Source organism: Eublepharis macularius, chromosome 5 (assembly GCF_028583425.1).
Source record: "Eublepharis macularius isolate TG4126 chromosome 5, MPM_Emac_v1.0, whole genome shotgun sequence".
Classification (NCBI taxonomy): domain Eukaryota; kingdom Metazoa; phylum Chordata; class Lepidosauria; order Squamata; family Eublepharidae; genus Eublepharis; species Eublepharis macularius.
Genome location: NC_072794.1, coordinates 101074515 through 101098450, shown reverse-complemented (window position 1 = coordinate 101098450; position 23936 = coordinate 101074515). Strand labels below are relative to the sequence as shown.

The window sequence follows — 23936 nt, the reverse complement described above, 5'->3', positions numbered from 1 at the left end:
GAGCCATCTATACTTTGTTTTCTTTCAAAGGTGGCATGGACTGAAAACAGTAAGAAAAATGGAAGGGAGCACAGACAGGGAAGAGAAGAAGGAGAAGCTGACCTGGAGAAAAGAACAGGGAAAAAGTTGTTAGTGGAAGAGAAAAAAAGGGGAGTGGCTGCCAGGTGGGAGGAGGAAAAGCTGAAGACAGTTGCAGGGGCAGATAAAGGATGGTTGGTTGGAGAAAGAAAAGGAAGCAGAGAAAGTGGAGAGAGTAGAACTCCTTTGGTTTGTAGAGGGGGACATGGGAAAATGAGATGTTCTTCACAGGTCCCCTGCTTGTGTCTGAAATATTACCCAACATGGTGGGGGCATTTTGGAGAATGAATAGAAGGGAAATGAGCTGGTTCTTTTTAATATACACGGATTCTGAAAGTATCATTGGCCTGGAAAAGCCTGGAATGAAGCCTCATCTGCTGGAATAACTCACTGATGTGCTATGCTGCAATTCTCATGCTAGGAGACTTCCTTCATTTTTTTCAGATTTACTTTGCCTGATAAAATGCCGAAAGGATCAAAAGTGAGCTATCCTGGAATGCAGACTTCTTTAGCCAATTAAGCAAGCAACTGTAGTAGTGGTGCTTACTCAGTGACTCAAGAGCCACATGCAGCTCTTTGACATGTCAGCTGTGGCTCTTCTGAACACTGTTCCCCAGCGTTGCACCTGCCTCATGTTTCAGTAAAGAGGGCAAGGCCCTTATAGTTGGCATTTGGATCCTACCTTGAATCAGCCACTGCCAGAAGAATGAGTAAGCAGCAAGCCTCATGTTCAGGTTAGAAGGAAATGTGGCTCATTTGATTGATGGTAATTTTGAATGTGGCTCCTTTTTGAGCTGCTGTGTGAGTACCGCTGAACTATGGTGTGTGTCACAGAACCAAACTTGGCAAATGTCTATCTTAATGAAAGAATGCTAAAGTAGAAAAATACATGCTCCCCTCCTCCCTCACATGCATTAACCAGGTCCAGTAGTCAAGGCAAGACTTAATGGACAATGCTGGGTACTAAAAATTTAGCTGCTACTGTTCCCCAATCTACATCAAGGTGATGGAATGTTCATACTCACTGTGTCGCACAACCTAGAGAAAGCATTCAGGTAGTGAGTACCAAAGCTAGTGAGTACATTCAGGTAGTGAGTACCACACAGAGCACAACAGCGTGTTCCCCTACCACAAAGGCAGCAGTAGCAAGTGGCATGGGGACAGGTGGGAATAACACACACTCCATCCCTACACTTTACATTGCAGCCACCCCTGCTCTTTCTCATTACCTCCAGCACATCTACATTCACAATGTTGATGGTAATGGTTTCAGCAACCCTTCCCCCCTTCTCCAGTAAGCTGTGCTGTAAAGCTACAGATCAGATCAGCTGGAAAGGGGGGAACCTGAAAAGGATGAAAAAGAGGGAAAGATAGACCTTAATTCCACAGGTTTGCTAACTTCCAGATGGTAGCCGGAGATCTCCCAGAATTGCAACTGATCTCCAGGTCATAAAGATCAATTCCCTGAAGAAAATGGCTGCATTGGAGGGTGGACTGTATGGCATTATACTGCACTGAGGTCCACCCCCTCCCCAGACCCCACCTTCTTCTGGCTCCACCCCCAAAATCTTCGGGAATTTCCCAACGTGTAGCTGGCGTATAACTCTACCATTTTGAAGGCTGCAGGCACTGCCACTGCCTACAGAGCAGTACTGGAGGGTAATCTGAAGCTGGCTAGGTTAGCTGACCTCTGCCTATCACACTTCTGAGGATATGACACTCATGGACACTCTGTCTACAGACCCCTCAAATTTTTCCTTTGAATAGAATCAGAGGAAAACCTCCTTTGATCCAGTTTAATTGGAAAAACCCTAGCATAAACATGGTGGTGTGTGGACGCTTCCTTTCAAACGGGAATTCCTGTGATCTCTGTGGGTGAAAATCTCTGTGTGAAAGCAGTCAGAGCTCTGGCTTCTTCTTCCCCTTCCCTAAAACACCAACAAGGAAACATCTTGGGCTGAACTGAGGCTCAAAGCTCTTTTGATCTCTTATTAATACTTTGCTGTTTTTAATCTGCATTTCTCAGCTCAAGCCCTGGGAATCCAGTTTGTCTTTAAGGTGCCACAGGACCTGAATCTTACTCTTTGCCTATTTAGTATCTCAGGGGTGGGATTTTCCCTGAGCTGCATGTACACCTGCCTTCTAGGAATGAATAAAATAGCATCTATAACCTCAGCCTTTAACTATCCCTTCATGCAGCATCTTCCTTGACCTGCACATGAAGGCATTGGTGATTATGGCATTACGTGTGTAGGTGTCTGTTGTTTGATGAACTGGACTGTATAATTTAAATGAATATTCATGTTTCCTGTGTGCCACATACATTTTTCAAACATCTTTCTCCTTGTGGTGCTGTCTATTAGAGTTGTGCAATTAGTAACTGTCAAGTTGTAGACTTTTCTTATAGTAGTCTAGTCTCAGTACTTTGGAATGGTTTTGAAATGTGGAAGGTGCCCACTGTTCACCTTCCGGAAGGCTTGTAAAAAAAAAAAAGGCCTATTTCAAAGGAGGGTAAATGTTTCTGGGAGATTTGGCTGTGCTGTTTTTTTATCCTGTTGATAAGATTTGTTGAATTACTTTGCAACTTCTTGTTGCTTTGTTAAGCATCTTGAGTCTAAGGCAATAAAGCAGGATATCAATATTTGGTTTGTCTTTATAATGGCATAAGCCACCATTCTGAATACGACTTTCCACACACGATGGCTTCTAAGGATTTATTATAATGTTGACTTCATATCACCTGATTTAGCAGACTTGTTGTTGCATTAATGGCAGCTTTTGGCATGAAATTACTGCGCTAAATAATGTATTGACATTCATACTTCTCAAGATACAGCAATTAGCACTCATCCTACTGTGTAAGCAGGTTCCCTTAAGGTGTGCACTTGAGCTTGCAGATTTGGCTGGGGAGTGATAAATGGGGCAGCCAGGCTGGCAAAGTTGTATACACCAAAAAGAGAAGACAAGCTTACCTTTCACTGTTCAGCAAAGAAGACCCACTGTAATGGCCTTCTTCATTTATAGTTATTAATGGCAAAGTCCAGGTAAAGAAGAGAGGCCATCATTTTAAATGTCAAAAGAACATCCCCCTTTCAACACAGGAGATTAGTTTCTGTTTTAGAGCTGTCACCCTTTGCTCTTGAAAAGGGTATGTTCCTTTAAATGTGGCATGACAGATGGAAGCACAACTGGTACAGCTTCAGCGATACTATCTTTTTGCAGAGACACTGCACCCGTTGAATTTCTATCAATCATACAGCCACTAAAGGTGTAGTTCCTCTCTCAGGAAAAGAGGTGGCACATCTTTCTTTAAATAGGTAAACAAACAAGTACACAGGAGCAGCTTGTATTACCTTGAAGTCTTGAGAGTATTATAAAGAATAATATGGTATCTTGTGAGTCAAGGCTGGAGTCGACCAGTCTCCTGTTTTCCTTACTGCTGTCAGTGTATTATGTAACTGATGTGATTTAAAGAGACAGTGCTAAAGTCACAAGGTTTGCCACATTTTCCCATAGCACTTTTTTACAATGTGTGCTTCTTAGATTTTCTTTCCCACATGTCCTAGTGTTTTTTGTTTAATCAGCAACACAGACGGGTGAAAGAGAGCAGCCGATATACCTAACTTGCATATATGCTACCTGTTCAGCTATATGTGCTCTACCCAGTGCAAAAACCCTAAAACTTAATATTCATTATGCAAACAGTCCAAAGTGGAACTCCATCCCTTGCAAGGGTTGGGAAGAATATGATCTTTGTTCTCAGTGGAGACTTGTTTAAAAACATGGAATATATTTTTTTATTTATTAAAACATGTTTACCCCATCTTATCTCTTGGTTCAAGGTAGATTTTGTATGCTGCCTATACATACATATTTGCGTGGATACTTGTGTTTAGATCCTTTCCAACCTGGTTTTAGATCTGGTTATGGGACTGAAACAGCCTTCGTTGCCCTGCACCAGGAGTTAGCCAGGGGGGGAAGCAACCCTTTTGATTCTCCTGGTCCTCTCAGCAGGTTTCGATACCATTGATCATCATATCCTTCTGGACTACCTTTCAGAGCTGCAATTGGGAGGCATAGTTTTGTAGTGGTTCCAGTATATTTCAGAAGGTGGTCCTGTGGATCTCCTGCCTAGCCCTTTGGCCTGTGGCATCACACAAGGTTCCATCTTATCCCCTATGCTCTTTAACATTTACATGAAACTGCGGGGTGAGGTCATCAGGAAATCTGGGCTGGGTTGTCCCCAATATGTAGATGACACTTAGCTCTATCTTGTGTTTCCAACTGATCCCAGGGAGGCTGTAGAAACTCTAATCCGGTACCTGGAGGCACTTTTGGGGTTGATGCAGTATAATAAATTGAAGCTTAATCTGACAAGATGGAAGTGCTACTGGTGAGCAGAAGATCTGACCTGGGGCTTAAGGCATCACCCATCCTGGATGGGGTTGTACTTTACTTGAAGGAACAGGTTTGTAGTTCAGGGTTCGCTTGGACCCTACTGCTGGACAAGCAGGTGGCAGCTGTGGCCTGGAGTGCTTTTTACCAGCTTCAGTTTGTTAGCCACCTGAAGGCTTTCTTGGGCAGAAAAGATCTGGCCACTGCAGTGCATACGTTGGTTACGTCTAGATTAGATTACCTCAGTGCACTCTGTGTGGTGCTGTCCTTGAGAAGTATTCAGAAACTTCAGTAGGTGTGTGATGCTACAGCCAGAGTTGGTCCTAGGGACCATATCACTCTAGTCTTATCCTATCTACACTGGCTTCCGCTCTGTTTTTGGCCACGTTTCTGGTATGCTGGGACCAACATACCTGAAGGGACCACTTAGTCCTTGGCCGTCGTCACACGGGCATTAATTTAGCGCCAAGATAGCGGCGTATCCCGCAATTTGTGCGATTTATACCGGCTCTCTTCCGCTTTCCCCATTCTCTCTGTACCACGCATTCCTACTCTAAATCTCGAACTAATCCGCTACCGTGTGGCTGTCCGTTTACGGAAATGAACCGTTTGTTTCGGGAAAAGTTTTTTTTTTTAATTCACAACTCTTATAGCGCTATAAGGTAGTTGCGCGATAATGTTGAAGTAACACGACAGTCTCCAGCACATTTTCTGAAATGCATATAAGCCCGTCGCCGCCATTAAAAAAATATTTATCTGCCATTTCCTCCCCAATGACCTTCCCTCCCTCCTTGACAATAACCCACAAAAATCCCCCTGCCTATCTTCATATGTGCCTAGGAATCGCCATTTGACAAGTGTTTTTTATATTCCGTTATAGCGCATTAACAAGTTAAGAGCCGTTGATTTTGGCGCGCAATTTGACCGTGAGGGATTTTTTTTAGCTGGCACGCACAGTCAACTTCCGCTTTTACTGTCTCCAAGGGTGAACTGAAATTGCTGTCGTTTGGTTGGTCTTCCGCAGCGTGAGTAACATTGCTGAGGGAAATAAATTTCATCTGTAAATGTCATACCATATATTTTTGAGATTCTCTTTTGCTATAAACCCACACTTGATTCTCCCCCCCGCTATGACCTCAGTATGTTAATTTATTTATATTTATATAATTTTATTTATATTTTAATAACTGTTCTGGGATCACTGTATCACAAAGGCACTGAGACTGCACCAATATGTTACGGAAATTGGATAGACGTCAATAATAGGAAAACTGCCGAGCCTTCAAATTGAAGAAAAGTTATTTGCATTTTTAAAAGCAGTTCCACCAAAGGGAACCCCATGTCACTGGAGCTGAAATTTCTTCCCTTTGAATTCCCCCCCCCCCCAAAAAAAGGAAAAGGACCTGTTGTTCAGTTCTGGTCCTGGAAAGGGGTGGCGGGAGCAGGGGGCAGAACAAATGGACTGAACTTCTCACCAAAAAATTGGTGAAGTATGCTTTTTGAAGGTGCCACAAGTCAAGGGCTTTCAGCAACTCAGGGGCTGGGGAGGAGACAGGAGAAGATTAAAAACAACCCTTGCCCTAAATCACAATATACAAAGATGGATGCCTAGAGATTGACTGCTGCCCTTCATGGACTTCATTCCACATAGAACAAAGGAGTCCATCTGTGAAAATGTGAGATTCCACATGTGTATGGTGTACTCGAAAATAATTTTTAGAGTAACACAGAAATTCCACACAAACAGTTATTCTGTTTGCATTTGAAAACAGACACCATTGTGGTATGGTCCCTCCGCCATTTCTCACTAAGGTTGCCAGCTCCGGGTTTGGAAATTCCTGAGGAGTACTTGGTGAAGTGGAAGATGGAATTTTGGGAGGGGAGGAAACTCAGCTAGGGAGATGATTTCGAAGACTCTGATATTAAATGCTGCCATTTTCTGCAGGGGGACTGATTTCTCTCTGCAATTTGAATCTGTATAGGTTATAGCTTATATTTTGGAGATTCACCTTCCAGAACAGCAATGGCTCAGAGTGGGGACAGACTTGTTAAACGTGGTATCTCATGGAGACATAGAGAAATAATGGATCTTCTGCACTTCTGGGGAGAGGAGAAGATCCAAGAGGCCCTAAAGAACACCCATCGAAATCTGGACTACTTCGAAAGAATATCAGAGCAGATGGCAACCCGGGGCCATAGGCGATCGGCTCTGGAGTGCCGCTCCAAAACTAAGACCATGCAGCTAGAATATAAAAAGGTTGTGGCACATAATGGAAGGTCTGGAAATGCACCCATCACTTGTCCATACTACAGAGAGCTGGAAAGCATTCTTCGTGGTGACGCCAGCGTTAAGCCAAAACGACTTGCAAGAAGTATGATTCTACAAGTGATGGGTCAGGTGCGACCTGAACCCTTGGTGCTCCAGGCAGGATCGGAGGAGCTGTTCTCACACGAGCTGGAAACCATCAATGTGGTCGACATCAGGATGTCCTCCCCTTGTCATTCAGGTAACAGTGGTGTGGAAGGGGTGGGGGTAGTGGTGTGCAATCATCCAGGGAAAATCATAACATTTCTCTTCCCTTTTTAAGGGACTAAGCCAGGCAATGTGTCCTCTGCTGTGATTCCATTGCCAAAGTCCACCTGCATGCTTTTGCTGATCAGTGATGCGCTTGAATGGCAGATAATGGAAAAGACAATTTTCATACTGGAAAGGTCAAAAATTTCTAAAAGAAACAATATTCTCTACTTTTCATCTTTTACATCTATTTTCTACTTATCATCTTTTCAAGGAATGCCCAATAACACCGGAGATGAAAACAACAGTGATGTGGAACATGAGCTGGATGTCACACCTGACGGTCTGCTAGAACACGGTTAGTGTGAATGCTTGTGCCAAATACAAAACATTTTAAAGGAAATTCTCATGGTACGCGGTATGGTGTGGCACGGGCAACGTGAAACTCTATATGGAAGCACAAGGCAAAATGGAAATTTGTGGTGTTTGTGATGAAGTTGAAAACAGGGCAACATGCGTGCTCAGCGATAAACCTTGAATATTTCCAAAGTTAAAATGTAAGTAGACATTCCACAATGTGTTGTGGTTCCATGTGTGACTGGACTAACACGGAGCGTTGACTGCAAACCATGTATGCTGGCACTGATGCATCGATTATTGACATCTATATACACTTCCTGAAAAATACGGTGCCAGTAACAATGTTAGAATTAACACTAAAAGTTGACATAAATTTTTAATTTTGTTTAAGAGACCAGTGATGTCTGCATAAGCACTCCCACTGATGTGTCTGAAAAGGAAAACAACCGTCCCTCACCTGGTGCAAACTCAGAAGGTAGGTGGCAGATTATGAGGACTGATATCAGAAATAAACACCTCTATTCTGTTCAAATCAGAGCAGGAAGTATTCAACCCTTGGACAAACACAGTGTTGGAGTCCATCAAAGCCACCAAACCTCTGTGGTGCTCTCATCTATAGATATATATTAAAGTGGCTGTTTTTCCGTTTGGTTGCCGATTGAGATGATTGTTGGCAGTGCATGTCTTGGCTGTGTTGTATAATGGCTCTTTGAGAAGCTCATGATTTCAGATGGAAGAATGTTTGGTTCAAAAATGTCATCATCAATTCAATAATGCTGCAGACGCGTGGCCTTTTCAGAGTGAATTTTTGACGCCTCACAAGCATCTCTCCTTGTCATTTCACAACTCCCAGGAGCAAAGGACATGGGTTGAGACAGCTTCGTGAGGTGACACTTGGAGAACAATCTGCCACATCAACCCTCTAAGTGAAAAAACACAACCACACTCTCAATTGCAAACACTGCTGCACCTAACTAATCCTAAATTGATCAGGGGCGGGGGGTGGGCTTTGATTTGAAATCCTTCTTGACCGCAGTGACATAGTTGTAAGTTGATGTAACATGCTTCACCATAAGATTACATCGTGTTTGATTTTGTTCCACACCCACCTAAAAATTTCTTTTTCCCCCCCTAATCAGGAACCCCCACAAGGACAATGGTGGAACTGTCGCCTGGAACACGGCTAGCAAGAATCAGGTCTAGGAAAAGGGGTGGATCTGCAATCCACAATGCTGCAGACCGATTTCTGACACAGGCCTCTGAGGAACATCAGGAAGAGATGGAGCATCGCAGGAGGGAACAAGAGGAGACCAGGAAATGGCGTGAAGAGGAGGGACGCCGGCACAATGATTTTCTTCTGGAGACCAGAATGGAGCGCCAAATGTTCCAAGAGGCCTGGTCAGAAAACATTGATGTGATGCGATCATGTGTGGGAACGCTTAGAGAGTTAGGGAACGCCATTACACGTCAACAGCAGCAAGTTTCCCAACAGTTGGTCCCTGTCACTGTGCAGGAGTGCTCCTCTGACTTAGGCAGAAAGGGGGCACCCAAGAGATCTTGTGTGGGAAAAGCAAGGGATCGTTTCACACCATAGGATCACACATTTGGAACCACTGGTCAGTTCTTGTTTACACCAAAGAACGTCCACTTTATTTTCCAGGGCACTGTGTGATCATTGTTATCAAGAAAGAAAAACCACACCAGTCACTGATATGTTCAACCTTTTGGGGGGGGGGGGTTCAACTGAAAATGTTTAAATTTGAAAATGTTCCACACATGCACCGTATTTTCTCAAGTCAAGTAAAACTATATACAACGATCAGTCCCATAAAATCATGGGTCCTGGGCCTGTGAAGGCGCAGGGGTGCCTCTCCTTGACCGGTTGCGTTCCCTCCTCTCCATTGCCAGCAGCCTTCGCCCATGCCTTGATACACGGGCCTGCAGAGTTCTCACTTCTGTCTGCAAACTGCTCACTGAAACACAAACATAGAGCACTGTCAAGATCTCAAATGCTTGCTGATGATTTGGGCATTCTATCAAGACAATTACAGTCCTTACCGGAGGCCACAAGTCTGCCTTCCATTGCATGTATCGAGGAAAGGATTGTCTCCAAAGTGGGAGGATCTTGGGTGGGCTGTTGGGTATTGCGGCCGCTTGTGGATGGTCTCTCTAGATCAGTGCCCCGAGCATCACCACCTGCAGTTTCTAGGGAAAAAAAGGGATTCAATTTGATCATTATTTTCAGTGCTTGGTTATCAAAGAACAGGAAACAGTAAAGTTTTTTAAAATGTCAGCTGCTGACTGCCCAGTGTTTGTTGATAATATTGCTTTGTGTGGTGAATATGTTGCAATGTTGTTGAAAGCTCCTTCCTCTTTAAATTTATTCTTTGTAGATGTTCTGTTGTCTTTAATAAAAGATTGATTGTTTCATCAACCACTTGTTGCCTCTATTTAGCCACCTTGGTAAATCATCATTTGGTTTTTCTTTCAGTGGTGCAGACACCCACCTCCCCTCTGGAGATGTTTTTGAGGATGCAATTTTTACTCATTATTTTTCGGTCTAGATATTTTGTTGTACAGCTTGAAATGAAAGTCACTAAGCTTACCATGTGGATCATCAGTGGATGCTGTGGGAGCGCTTGTTGGCTGCTCCTCCTCAATGACAGGCTCTGTTCTGTCTTGGGAAGCTTCAGGCAGTGATCCTGCCTCATGCTGACTGTCTCTCCCCCTGCGCACAGCTGTAAAGAATTTAGATTGCAGTGGATTAGTTATCATGTCAGTGTAGCTTCTGTCCCTAGTAAGAAAACAATTAATGGTTAGCATGTAAATAGTCATCGCATCCAGGCATCGTATGATAAGAGTGGCATGATTATTTCTCAAGCACTAGGTAACCTTGATAATTGCAGCTGTTGTGTGCATGATAAAGGGTGAATCCAGGATCCCTCATGTTGTGACTTCAAGACTGCAGCACCCGAAAAATATTTAATAATTTTCCAAATATTTATTTGCCATTATAATTTGAAAAAATTGCATCCACTGTGTCTGCTCATCTTTCAATCTGAAATGAACACCACAATATCCATGCTTTTTTGTGATTCGGAAGACATCCTGGAGCCTAGCATGGGAGCTTTTCATTTTGCACATAGCACTCCAAGAATTGGCATGCAGGCATTGTCTGTAGACATAAGCAAGTGCAACCATCCCCTTTTCATCATACTTAGGAAAACACTCTGTAGGTTAACCTTTCAAAAAAACAGCCTCATAACGGATTTCCCCATTTGTCACATCTTATTTTCCACTGTGGTCACTCAGCAATCCAACACCACATATAGCACACATAAACTGCACACTAACTATCCAACATATCACAAACTAAAAAGTATAATTGGAAGCTTGACACACTCTCACCCCCCCCCCCAAAAGGCCATTGCACACAGCAAAATTAGATTGACTTACCGGCATGTCGCCTCTCCTGCCAGTTTGGTCTGCCAGCCGCCTCCCAAAGACGCATCATTGTGCCGAAATGTGGTGGTCTCCCACTCTGGCGTGGGATTCCCTGCCAGGACTCCAGAGCGGTGAAAAAATCTCCCTTTGTTCTTTTGAACTTCGAGCGACACTGTTCAGCCGTTCTTTGGAAGCCACGTGCTGTAAGTCGTCGTGACAGCACCACAAAAATTGCCTTTGTGGGTAGGTGGGTGCTGCTCATAAGTCTCTCGACCTTACCACTGCGCAGAATAAGGTCCAGCAGCGCCTCCACCTCATCATCACACCAGAAAGCGCCGCGGCGTCTGGGAGGCATTTTTTTTTTAAAGAAATGTGTCATAACGAAATAACATTTCTGAGCATGCTCAGTTCAGCCATAACCCGTATTTTGAGCGGGAAAAAATGGGGTCAAGGTTCGTGCCTTAGTGTCACAAGTGAAATTGACATTATTTTCTAGTGTGTCTAACGTATTTTTTTTCTTTGTTCGGTTATACATGTTTTGGGGATTGGAAAATAAATGGGGAAAAAACTATTTTAAAAAGAAAATTCAGGCGGCATGGCGATCTAACGTCCATTTTCTCCCACCTACATTCTGTGCAACATCCCTTGTATTGAAACCCCCCCCCAACAACAAACAAGCTAGTCTCCGTGAATTGTGTGTTTAAGTGGTGTCTGTACAACTTTTCAAAAAAACCATGAAACAATCAATGTGTTGTCTGAGGCTTTCACGGCCGCAGAACGATGGCTGTTGTGGGTTTTCTGGGCTGTATTGCCGTGGTCTTGCCAAGACCACGGCAAAACAGAACGGAAAACCCACAACAACCATCGAAACATTCAATTCTCCTGCTGTGAGAGCAGCAAGTAACACTCTCATGCGTGTTCCATTTCCCCTATTCCCGCTGAGATTGGAATCTAAATCCAATCCAAACAGGATTGTTTACTCTGGCAGGAGATTTTACCGTTGACACATCAGCCATTGCAAAAGAAACATTTTCGGGGTGCTCTGAGGGGACAGCAATTTATCAATCATTTTGCTACGATGTTATAACGAAATAAGGTTAAAAAATCAATTTTTGAACCTCCCACCTCTCCAATCTCGGATTACGGAGTGGCTTCTCTAATCCACAATAGTTCAGTTTACCCCTGCTGACCTTTTATTATGAGTCACTTTCCAGTACTCTTTACAAAGCTCCAACGCCAGACACAGTCCCATTCACCATCCTCTTTCATAGTAGGCAGTAATCGGTTTCCTATTCCCTCTTTGATAAAGAAACACATGCAAAATGTCTGTAGGTGATTGCAGTCGAGATTGCGTTCAGCAGGGACACAATTTTTATATTCTGCCACTGAGGGAATTGATAAAATGGGATGATATTGTCTGGTGAAACCGATGTGAGCTCCATACATGCCGTTAACACAGAGCAACCTGGCTTAAACTACTTGAATCTTTGGTGTGCTTTGATAGTTCCCCTCACCGCCACTGAAGCTTTATCATCGGATCAGCATTGACTCTTTCTTCTTATATCCCCCTCTTATATCAACTCATTACTTGTTTCAACAACAATTTCAAGAATCCACCATTGTAAAGGGAGTTCTAGGTCTAGTCATCAAACAACATTGAAAAAAGAGTCATAAGAAGAAATCTTTAATGTAACACAACTTCCTATGAAAAAAGGTAACCATCAACATTTTTTTCCCAAAAACAATTTTTTTTTAATAGACAACACATACATGTCACAGTTTCCACAGTGGACATTTCACCGCTGCCTCCTTTGCATGTCCATAAATTTGGCGAGAGCATCCCTGACTTCCTTTCCAGCCTCTAGCAAAGAGTTATTGTTATCCATGTTTTCGGTGTCCTCGGGAGGAACAAACACTGGAGTGGGATCTCTTAGCTCTCCAAGAACCCGCTGTCCCTTGGCCTCGCAGATATTATGAAGGATCACACAGCAAGATATGATTGAAACCAGATTTTCCTCCCTTGCCTTCAGTCTGTACAGCAAGCACTGCCAGCGCCCCTTCAGCCTCCCAAAACATTTTTCGACCTGGTTCCTACACCTGGACAAGCAGCGGTCAAAATAAATCTCTCTTGGTGTTGTTGCAAGCTTGCCATACGGCTTCATGAGCCACGGCCGCATTGGGTATGCCCCATCAGACAGGATGATGGGTGGCACAGACACTCCATCCAAGTTAAGTGTGGGGTTTCCGGGGACAAACGTGCCGGCATCCATTGCTGCGCAAATGCATGAGTTTTTAAACACAAAGGCGTCATGGTTTTTGCCACTCCAGCCTATCTCCACATCTACAAATCGGCCAGAGTGGTCCACGGTGCCCTGCAGTAGCATAGATGAGAAATTTTTACGATTTCCATACTGTTCTGGGCTCCCGCCGGGTGCACAGATGGGGATGTGGGTGCCATCAATCGCTGCTATGCAGTGCGGAAATCCCATTTTTGCAAATCCATCCATAATCTGAAATACAAAAATATAATGCAGAGAATGTCACCAGTCAAAAGGATTGTTTACTCTGGCAGGAGATTTTACCGTTGACACATCTGCTATTGCAAAAGAAACAGTATCGCGGTGCTCTGAGGGGACAGCAATTTATCAATCATTTTGATATGACGTAATATCGAAATAAGGCTTTAAAAAATTTTTTTTAAAAGCATACCTTTCCGATCTCGCCGCCAAGACACACAGTTCTCACAAGAAGTTCAGCTTCTAGTGCATGGCAAACTTCCAGAACAGCTGTTGCCACTGTAGACGGACCCAGTCCAAAGTGGTCCCCAGCGACGCGGTAACAAGCACCTGTGGCCAAAAACCAGAGTGTGACTGCGACACGCTGCTCCACCGTCACAGGTTCCCGCATGTTTGTTCGTTGCCGTTCCAGTCGTGATTGCAGAATGGCAACCAAGTCCCAAAATGTTGCCCTGTCCATCCGGAAACATTCGAGCCACTGTTGGTCGTCCCAAGTTGTCAGGACAACCCGTTCCCACCAGTCCCGACTCCGCTCGCGGACCCAGAATCTGCGTGGAACAGCCATGCTGGCAAGGGCATGCCAGCGTTCGTGAATCCTCCGTCTTCTATCCTTCCCAAAACGCCGGTTGGATGTTGAAGGTGCATCCGAGCACTGGAAAAGAATAGATGCGACTCTTCTCCTACGTTGTATGGATCGCAGGTGTGCTTGGCAAAGGACAATGGTGCTCTGAGAAAGACAGCCTACCAGCTGGGCCACCAACCGAAGCAACATCCTTTGTAGGTCCATGGTTGTCGTTTCTGAGAGTCTCAGAAGACAAGGCAATTCTGGCATCAATTTGGCTATTTACAGGGATTCAAATTTGGAGAAAAGGTGAATCAGCCAATGTCATCGCTATTTCGTTGGCGGGAAAGCAATTCCACCAATCCTTTCAAAGCGCAAATATTGAACAACATCACGCTGTTATGACGAAATGGTGTTATATCGGAATTAATCGCAATAGTTAAAAAAAAAAAGGAAGGGCGAGGGGAGGGACTGCATTGGAGTGCCCGGATGTGAAGAGGGTGTTGATAACGTTCTATATGCGCATTCCCTGGATAGTGAGGCTGACTGAAAGTGCAAATAAGAGGGGAAAGGAGGTATGTTCCACTCTAATTCCGATAACAGAGAACGCGGTTTTGGACGCTAAAATTGCGAGAAAAGAGCCCGTGTGACGACGGCCCTTATGAACCTATCCAACCAATGTGGTCATCCAGATTACAGAGTTCAAGATAAACCTTTATTGCATGCAAAATCCACATTTTCTGAGGAATTGTGAAATAACAAGCCAGTTTCTACTTGCCTGCTAGTGCATCATATTTGTATTCTGGAATACCTTTATACCGGACTCCAATGTACAGAAAGGGTGTGGAGTAATTTTGCAAGATGTACAGATTACTCATGTTGAGTAAGGAACGTTAAGGTTGTAATCTTAATGATTTCAGAAGTTGTGTTCCAAACAAGTGCACTTTTAAAAACGTGAAAATCCTCCCTTCAAAGTCTGCAAAGGTTTAGGTTTGGATCTCTGTACTCTGAGTAACTTAATTTCACTAAATGGAATTACTCACATTTATAAAATTAAGCCTACATTTAAGGAAAACATATGCTTTAAATTAAGCAATGTTTGGTTAATCAAACATTGTTTCCTGAGAGGTAAGGGAGAGGAATCTAGCTCCAGAATTACTAAATAGAAAATCCCTGGATAACAGCCTCTTAAAGTTGCCATTCTTTTATAGATTTTATGGATTTTTAAAAAACAGTTATGCAGTTTGCTGCTAATTTTGGTCTCTTGGGTAAACACAAGAGCAGGCAAATTTGCAAAACACGTCTGCATGCCAAGGTGACTCTAAGGGCTCCTTCTATCAGGTAAACATACAATTAGCATGTTTGCAAATAAATTGATTATGCACATGATTGAAGCTGGCTCCGGCTGCTGCACAAATAACATGGATTTTTTCCCCTCAAGTTCTGTAATGAGTTAGTTCCCCATCAAGCGCTTTTCTCTGTTGGGGTTCTGTGTATGTGCTGTCAGTATCATATTGTATACAGGTGGCTCTTTTTATAGACTGCAGTGCAGGTTAGCTGCAGACATGATATATCTAGAATTGACGACCAGCAAAAAGTGGGGGGTTGCCACCAGTGCCAACCAAGCCTGCTTCATCTGCTCTGTTGGGTTTGCTTGCTTCTTGTGTGTTCTGTTATTGTTATTTAAAACTGCCTGGATCTTAAAATCAACAAAGTCAAGCAGTACTTGTTTGTATTTACATATATAAAAAGAGGGAGGATTGCTTTTTATATTTTCTTTTAAGGTAAAATAATTGTATGTTTGTTGTTGGATTGACTAGAATTAGCTCAATTTCACCTCCAGCAAAATGATGCTATGATCTCATGCAAAATTGTATGGTATTAAAAACACTTTGTCTCATGGAAAAGGTGGGTGGCATAATTGTTACTTTTACATTATGAACTTCTATTGAGGGTGACCAGGTACAAAGAAGGATGTTATTCCTTTACCTTTGCTAATTTTATTTTTATCCCACATTTCTTCCAAGGAACTCATGACAGTTCACACAGGTGTTTCCTGACCCAAAATCCTATCAGAATAAGAGATGCTATCTAGCCCAAACTTATTCAGTGAGCTTTCATACTGTGTTATAGATGCAGAGGAGTTAGCCGTGTTAGCCTGTGGTAGCAAAATCAAAAAGAGTCCAGTAGCACCTTTAAGACTAACCAATTTTACGAAGAGAACTTGATTCTCGAAAGCTTATGCTACAATAAAATTGGTTCGTCTTAAAGGTGCTACTGGACTCTTTTTGATTCATACTGTGTTGGATTTGAACTCTGATCTCCAAATTCCTCATCTAATGCTCTAACCACTGCACTGACTAAGAACATTTAACAGTTTCAAATAACAGATTGTTTCACTACATGCAGCATGTCATACAGGAGTGAGAGCTAAGCTATAAGTGACGCCTGACACAGGTTGGACACTTGTCAGCTTTCCTCAAGTTTTTATGGGAAATGTAGGCATCCTGGTCTTGCAGCTTAATGGAGAGCAAAACTGTAAAACCAGAATGCCTACATTTCCCATCAAAACTTGAGGGAAGCTGACAAGTGTCCAACCTGTGTAAGGCATCACTTGTAGCTTGGCTCTGAGAAAAGCTGCAGCCACTAAAATTCTCTCCTCTGTACAACAGTTAAAGCTCTGTGCTCCTTGGCATCTGCTCATCATAACCAGTTCCTTCAAAGGTTTATCTGAGAAGGAGAAGCTGTAAAAGGTAAAAAGGATTCTTTTAGGCAGTGGAAAACTAGTCGGAGTGAGGTTGATAAAAAGGAGCATAAGCTGTGGCAAAAAAAGTGCAAGTCTGTGATCAGACAGGCAAAAAGGGAATATGAGGAGCATATTGCAAAGAACATAAAGAAAAACAATAAACAATTCTTTAAATACATTAGAAGTAGGAAACCAGCTAGGGAGGCAGTGGGGCCCTTGGATGACCAAGGCGTAAAAGGATTACTAAAGGGTGATAGGGAAATGGCCGAGAAGCTGAATGCGTTCTTTGCTTCTGTCTTCACTGTGGAAGATAAGAAGTGCATGCCCACTCCGGAAGCACTGACTTTGGGAGGGGTTTTGAAAGACCTGAGTCACATTGAGGTGACGAGAGAGGAGGTTATGCGACTGCTAGATAATTTAAAAACTGATAAATCACCGGGCCCAGATGGCATACATCCAAGAGTTCTGAAAGAACTCAAGTGTGAACTTGTAGATCTCCTCACAAAAATATGTAATCTGTCATTAAACTCTGCATCTGTTCCTGAGGACTGGAAGGTAGCTGATGTTGTCCCCATCTTTAAAAAAGGTTCCAGGGGAGATCCGGGAAATTACAGGCCAGTCAGCCTGACGTCAATACCGGGTAAGTTGGTGGAAACTATTATCAAAAATAAAATTAGTGGGCACATTGATGACCAAAAGCTGATGAGGAAAACTCAGCATGGGTTCTGTAAGGGAAGATCTTGTCTCACCAATCTGTTAGAGTTCTTTGAGGGAGTGAACAAACAAGTGGACAAGGGAGACCCGATAGATATTGTTTATCTTAACTTCCAGAAAGCTTTTGACAAAGTTCCTCATCAAAGGCTCCTAAGTAAGCTCAGTAGCTATGGGATAAAGGGCCAAGTCCTCTTGTGGATCGAAAACTGGCTAATTAATAGGAAACAGAGAGTGAGTATAAACGGGCACTTCTCACAGTGGAGGGTGGTGAGCAGTGGGGTGCCACAGGGGTCGGTATTGGGTCCAATGCTTTTTAACTTGTTTATTAATGATTTGGAATTGGGATTAAGCAGTGAAGTGGCTAAATTTGCAGATGACACGAAATTGTTCAGGGTGGTGAAAGCCAGAGAGGATTGTGAGGCACTCCAAAGGGATCTGTCGAGGCTAGAAGAGTGGGCATCCATGTGGCAAATGAGGTTCAATGTAGCCAAGTGCAAAGTAATGCACATTGGAACCAAAAATCCAAAATATAAATACAAGTTGATGGGGTCTGAAGTGGCGGAGACTGACCAAGAGAGAGATCTTGGAGTCATGATAGATAACTCACTAAAAACGTCAGCACAGTGTGCGACTGCCATAAAAAAAGCTAATGCTATGCTAGGGGTTATTAGGAAAGGGATTGAAAACAAATCAGCCGGTATCATAATGCCTCTGTATAAATCGATGGTGAGGCCTCATTTGGAGTACTGTGTACAGTTCTGGTCGCCACACCTTAAAAAAGATATCATAGCACTGGAAAAAGTACAGAGAAGGGCAACTAAAATGATTAAAGGGTTGGAACACTTTCCCTATGAGGAAAGATTGAGGCGCTTGGGGCTCTTTAGCCTGGAGAAAAGACGACTGAGGGGAGACATGATAGAGGTTTACAAGATAATGCACGGGTTAGAGAAGGTAGAGAAAGATGTGTTTTTCTCCCTTTCTCACAATACAAGAACTCGTGGGCACTCTATGAAATTATTGAGCAGTCAGGTTAGAACAGATAGAAGAAAATACTACTTTACACAAAGGGTGATAAACACATGGAATTCGTTGCCACAGGAGGTGGTGGCAGCTACAAGCATTGCCAGCTTCAAGAGGGGACTGGACAAATATATGGAGCAGAGGTCCATCAGTGGCTATTAGCCACAGGAGATAGATGGTATTCTCTTTGTGGGGAGGTGGTGCTCTGTTGTCTTGGTGCTGGAAGGAAGGCAGTGGGAGGGCTTCTGGTGTCCTGGCCTCACTGACAGTCCTTTAGATGGCACTGGATTTCTAGCCACTGTGTGTGACAGAATGTTGGACTGGATGGGCCACTGGCCTGATCCAACATGGCTTTGCTTATGTTCTTATGTTCTTATGAGACTAAGTGTTAGTTTTGCTCATGAGTTTGCCATGGGGACTTGTAGCCATACTGCAGCTGCAAGTCCCCATGGCAACTTTTATGTGAAAAGACACAGATGTAGCCAATTCTGATTAGGATAGTGGTGTGGGGAGAAGAAAGGTTTCTGCCTCTCTCCCCCGCTCCCTACACCATTTTCAGCAGCAGAAATTACCAGGGGAAACTGAAAATGGCAAGGGAGGAAGGCAGGGGCCCTTTCTCTTCCAACATTGCTGTCTTGATCAGAATCGGACCTGTCTGTGTTTTTCACACACAAGTTGCCATGGGGGCTTTCAGGTGCAGTATGGCTACAAGTTTCTGTAGTGAACTCTTATTAAAGGTAATGTCTAGTTTGGCTCTTAGAGTGCTGAATACCAGGAAGAAAAGATCTCTCACCTGTGCAAAGCACCTCTGCTGGCATTGTGTCAGTTACTGGAATCTCACAACTGCTGAAGCAGCAGGCATCAGCATTATTCTCTATGATTTCCAGTCCCTATCAGACATGCTTTTTAGTATCCTTGGGGCTGGAGAGGGGAAATCTTGTTGAGATAGAATCCTTCAAGGGATACAGCAAGAAAGAGTTTTGCCTGGCAAATATGATTGAGCCAGAGGCCATGTGTCAGGGGGGCCAGAACACTACTTCATGTATGATGCTGTTACCACAGCTAAAACAGTTTAATAGAATCCAGCTCCAAGTCACCCTCATCAAATGGTTACTGGGGTTTGCCCAGTATAAGCCTCTGTTCAAAGTACATATAGTAGCAAACGAAATATGCTGCATTAGATCATTCTAATGTGACAAAAAGATATCTACAAAGCCATAAATGGTGGTGCTTAATATTATCTGAAAAACCATGCAGTAGGAATTGGAAAGCAGTGTAGCACAATGTATGGTGCATTATGGAGCATCCTTCATAGAGAATGTCCCAAAATACATCAGAGAGAATTCATCATGAACCAGACAAGCAGAGACAAATAAGCTTCAAGGGTGACATTTATTGAGAAAAAGCAACATGGAAAGATTAGTATGGAGAGCATGCCAAACAAATGAACAGGGGGAGAAAACGTGGAAGAAAAGTCCTTCCTTGCCCCGTGGAGAATGAGAGAGGATGAAGAAAGGCTCCAGACCCTGGGATACTGCACTCAGGAGATAGCTGGGGACAAAACAGCCCTGGAAGTTTCTTGTAGTCTTTCAAATGTTTTGCTGGAGTGGTTACTGTGGATCCCAAGTAACAAATATTCTGATCTGAACCCCCAGAAGTTTATTTGCATTTGCAGTTTATTGCAGAAACTATGTCCTAACATGGCGGAGCTTGTACAAATGAGTTAATAGTCGATGATCCCAAAGTAGTTCCAAACATTCCAGGACACAGTGAATGGCTCAGGGACAAACAGTAACAGTTATTACCATTCATCCAGATAGAAAAAGTTGGTAAGTACCATCTTTTTTCTTGAGCAGGAGCAAATCAAGTTTTCTCATAAGGAAGAAATAAAAACAAAAGTAATTAGGACGGAGTAGAGAGAAAGAAGAGAATGAAAAAAAGAAAGAGATGGGGCAGAAAAATTGTCTCAGCTAATTCTGATTTTTTCCCTTCAATGGCAAATTCAAGATTGCAACATTTAAAATTATTTTTTATTGTTTTCCTGAGCACCAAATAGCCACTACCAGCATTTTATTTATTTATTTAAAACATGTTTATGCCACCTTTCTCCACAAACAGGGTCCCCAAGGCAGCAAACATCAAACATTAAAACATTTCACCTTTATAAACATTTAAAATAAATTATGTCTACAATAATTCAATAAAAATACATAAACCGACATAACACCAAAATCCAGGGAGGAGGCGAATCAGTTCTTGAGGACGTGCCAAACAGAACCAAAAAAGCCATCATCCACTGGTGGAAGACAACAATAGAGGGAGAAGGATGGTTTTTCATGGGGAAGGAATTCCAAAGTTTTGCCACCACCATTGCAAAGGGCCTTTCTTGGGTTTATACCCACCTGGCATCAGATGGTAGGGGCACCCAAAACAGAGTCCCAGAAAATGACTAGAGTGGATGAGTAGATTCATATGGGAGGACTCCTTAAGATATGCTAGCCTCAAACCTTACAGGGCTTTAAAGGTCCCAAAAAGGTCAATACCAGTACATTGAATTAGGCCAGGAAACAAACTGGGAGCCAGCATAGATGGAACAGCCTGGAGTGACATGATCACTACAGCCATTATCAGTCAACATTCTGGCTTCAGCATTCTGTACCAACTGTTAACTTCTAGACAGTTTTCAAAGGCAGCCCCTACATAAAGCACACTGCAGTAATGTAATCTAGATGTTACCAGGGCACAGTGGCAAGATCTTTCCCTCCGGGAAGGGCAGCAGCTCACTCACTCACCAAAGTTGGTGAAAAGCATCCCTGACTACTGCTACCACCTGTTTATCCAACAAGAGGCTCGGGTCCAAGAGCACTCCCAATCTACGGACCTGCCTTTTTAGGCACAGTGCAGTGCAATCCAGAACAGGAGAAAATCCACTTCCTTGTTCAAACCTTCCCCTCACCAGTGGCACCTCCATTTTGTTGGGATTATATATCAGATTAGGGACAACCACACCCAGAACAGATAGCATGCCTTCTAAGCAGGCATAAACACTGATGCTTTTCTTTTTTTAAAATTAGCCACTGGGTCCATTAACTGGGACCATGTTGGTCTCAGGCCAGGATATACAACCTCATCTGCTTCGGCTCCAACGTTTTGTCTGGCTTCAGTGACTATGTATCCTGATAGGAATGGACCAGCTTCCTTTAAGCTGTACTCCGCATGTGTTTGTTGTGTCTATAGTCGTAAGAACACTTCTGAGGAAACCTTAGGATTGCTCCCAGTATCGTTGTCAGCAGCAAGCACAAGCATGTGCAGGGGTGGTTCCACACTAATAAAAGGTAGCATAATCACCATCATCTGTACTCAGTTATAATGGCGGTTCCAGACAGTGTCATTAATCTACTGTGCTCTTGTTTTCTTGTTATGGTCCTGTTGTTTCTAGGATTTGGTGTGATTTTTGTTCTTTCTGCAGACTAGAAGTGCTGTCTCTGTGGTATGTGGACAGTCTTTGCACTACTATTTTACCATGTCCTCAAGATTACATGTTTTATCCATGTTGAAAAACATAGTTCTGTCTATCTACTACCAAACATATGACTGTTGGCATAAAAGAAATTGGCACTATTACACCATTACATCTGGCACCATTTCTATTTCTATCATTAGGTGAGCCTCCTCAAGGTATAATAGCACTAATTTGTTCGAACTAAAAAAAAAATGGAGGTATACTTTAACCAAAGTCAAAAAAGTAGCAGGAAGCAGATTAATAATTATAAAGGACCAGAATCCACTTTAAGGATGGGAAAATCCAAGAAGTAAATGATTTCAAAAGCATGATATTCAGCAATATGCAGACTCTTCCTTTGAATGCCATGTAGTACTAGTGCCAGAATGATGATTACTTCATTGCAGAATGACCCAAGTGTGGAGTTAGTCATCCTACCAAGTATCCTTTGCTAGATCATTCAAGAATCTAGGCAAAGTGTGAGATGATCTGCTGCTGATTGCTCACATTTCTTTAGTCTACTCCTGGCTTCTAAGATAATTGCCTATTGCTTTCTTCTTTCCTTCAGAGAGGATTTCAACTGAAATATGCCCAAGAATATGCATGGCTTTCCTACTTCAAAAATGGCAAGACAACAAAGAACAAGGAGAAGTTCATGTAGCAGGTGAGCAAGTGTCCATATTTAGCACCAAAATTATAGGGACCCTCCTATGAGTTTTCTTTCCCAGTATACATAATCATACCCCAAGTAGCTTCACAGCGGCACAAGACTTTGCACCCTAGCTGACTAATATGTATAGGCAATGGCAAGTGCTGCTTGTGTAACTTCTCTTTTCATGGGTTCTATGGGGCTTAGGAAGCAACTTTCACACAATTTTAAGAAATAACTTTTTTTTCTTTTAAACTTTTTAACAATTAATAAAATACAATTTAAAAAAAAAATTAACTCTTAAGTGCAACCATACAAAAAAACCCTCCAAATCAACAATGTCCTTGAAAAGGCCAACATCCAAGAAATGATGAGTCCTCTCTCATCCATTCGAAGCAACTGTACCCCAGGCTTCTGTCTTCTTGTTGGGGAATTATAGCCCTGCAAAAAACAATACACTCCCAGTAACACCAACCAAACACAATACACAAACACCACTTTAAATCATATTTTACATACAACATTTGATTACCTTCTTCAAGGCGATAAGAGCTTATAATTTATTAAGCTTCCCAGCAAACAGCCTCCTCCTCAGCAGCCTGCCTCTAACTTCTGACTCCACCCCACTGGGCTAAACCAATTAACCTCACAGGGTTGTGTGCAGGCCACAAGGAGGGGGCACATGGGAAACATCAGATGGCTGGGTGGAATGGGACAGCCACAAGCTGCAGTTGCCTGGAAGGTGGCACTTGGTCTTCGTATCACTATGGTTACTACTTAACATTTATCATCAAAGCCCCTGTGGTATACAACTTCATTGAATCCTTACTTCTGTTCATTTTTGCCCCTACATAGTCTCAGCTGTATAATCCTTAGTAAATAGCACTACTATTTGTCCAAGTTCCTGATTATTCTGGATAGCTCCATAGATAATAGCTGGTCAAACCATGTTGTACAGTAGTGTGTTTGTGTGTTGACAAAAGAGGGTGCAAACTGCCTGGAGAGGAGCAGGAATGCTGAAAGTTTACATACTTGCCCACAGAAATTGATTCAATAAAGGATATCAACCTTCCTTGTACTCACAGTGTTATTCTCTGCCAGCCCAGCAGCAACATTCCAAACAAATAAAAACCTTACAACTTAACAAAAGCCAAATACTTTTATTAGTGGCATCACTATAAACACAACAGCACTCTGAACACTACACTTGGCATCCCAGTGAACTGCAAAAGCTCCCAAGTGTGTTATAACTGGGGAAACACAGATTGCACCCCACGTCTCAAAGACTGCTAATGTTACAATGGGATTTGCTGCTGCCAGTCTAGTCAAAGCAATTTGCCTCTCTCGTGACACCATCAACTAACAAATTCATGACATGGATACAGATGTTTAGGAGCATCTGTTTCCAGAGGAGTCTGAGAAGCCAGGAGGAGTA

General features: G+C 42.9%; 1 protein-coding gene across 1 annotated transcript; it reads left to right on the top strand.

The window, feature by feature from the left end:
• Positions 1 to 5469: 5469 nt before the first annotated feature.
• On the top strand, positions 5470 to 9182 carry LOC129331181 (uncharacterized). The gene is made up of 5 exons (XM_054981587.1): positions 5470 to 5498; positions 6456 to 6980; positions 7263 to 7346; positions 7740 to 7823; positions 8488 to 9182. Exons 2-5 carry the CDS (start codon positions 6497 to 6499, stop codon positions 8940 to 8942), a joined length of 1107 nt encoding a protein of 368 aa, XP_054837562.1. The 5' UTR covers positions 5470 to 5498; positions 6456 to 6496; the 3' UTR covers positions 8943 to 9182.
• Positions 9183 to 23936: the final 14754 nt, after the last annotated feature.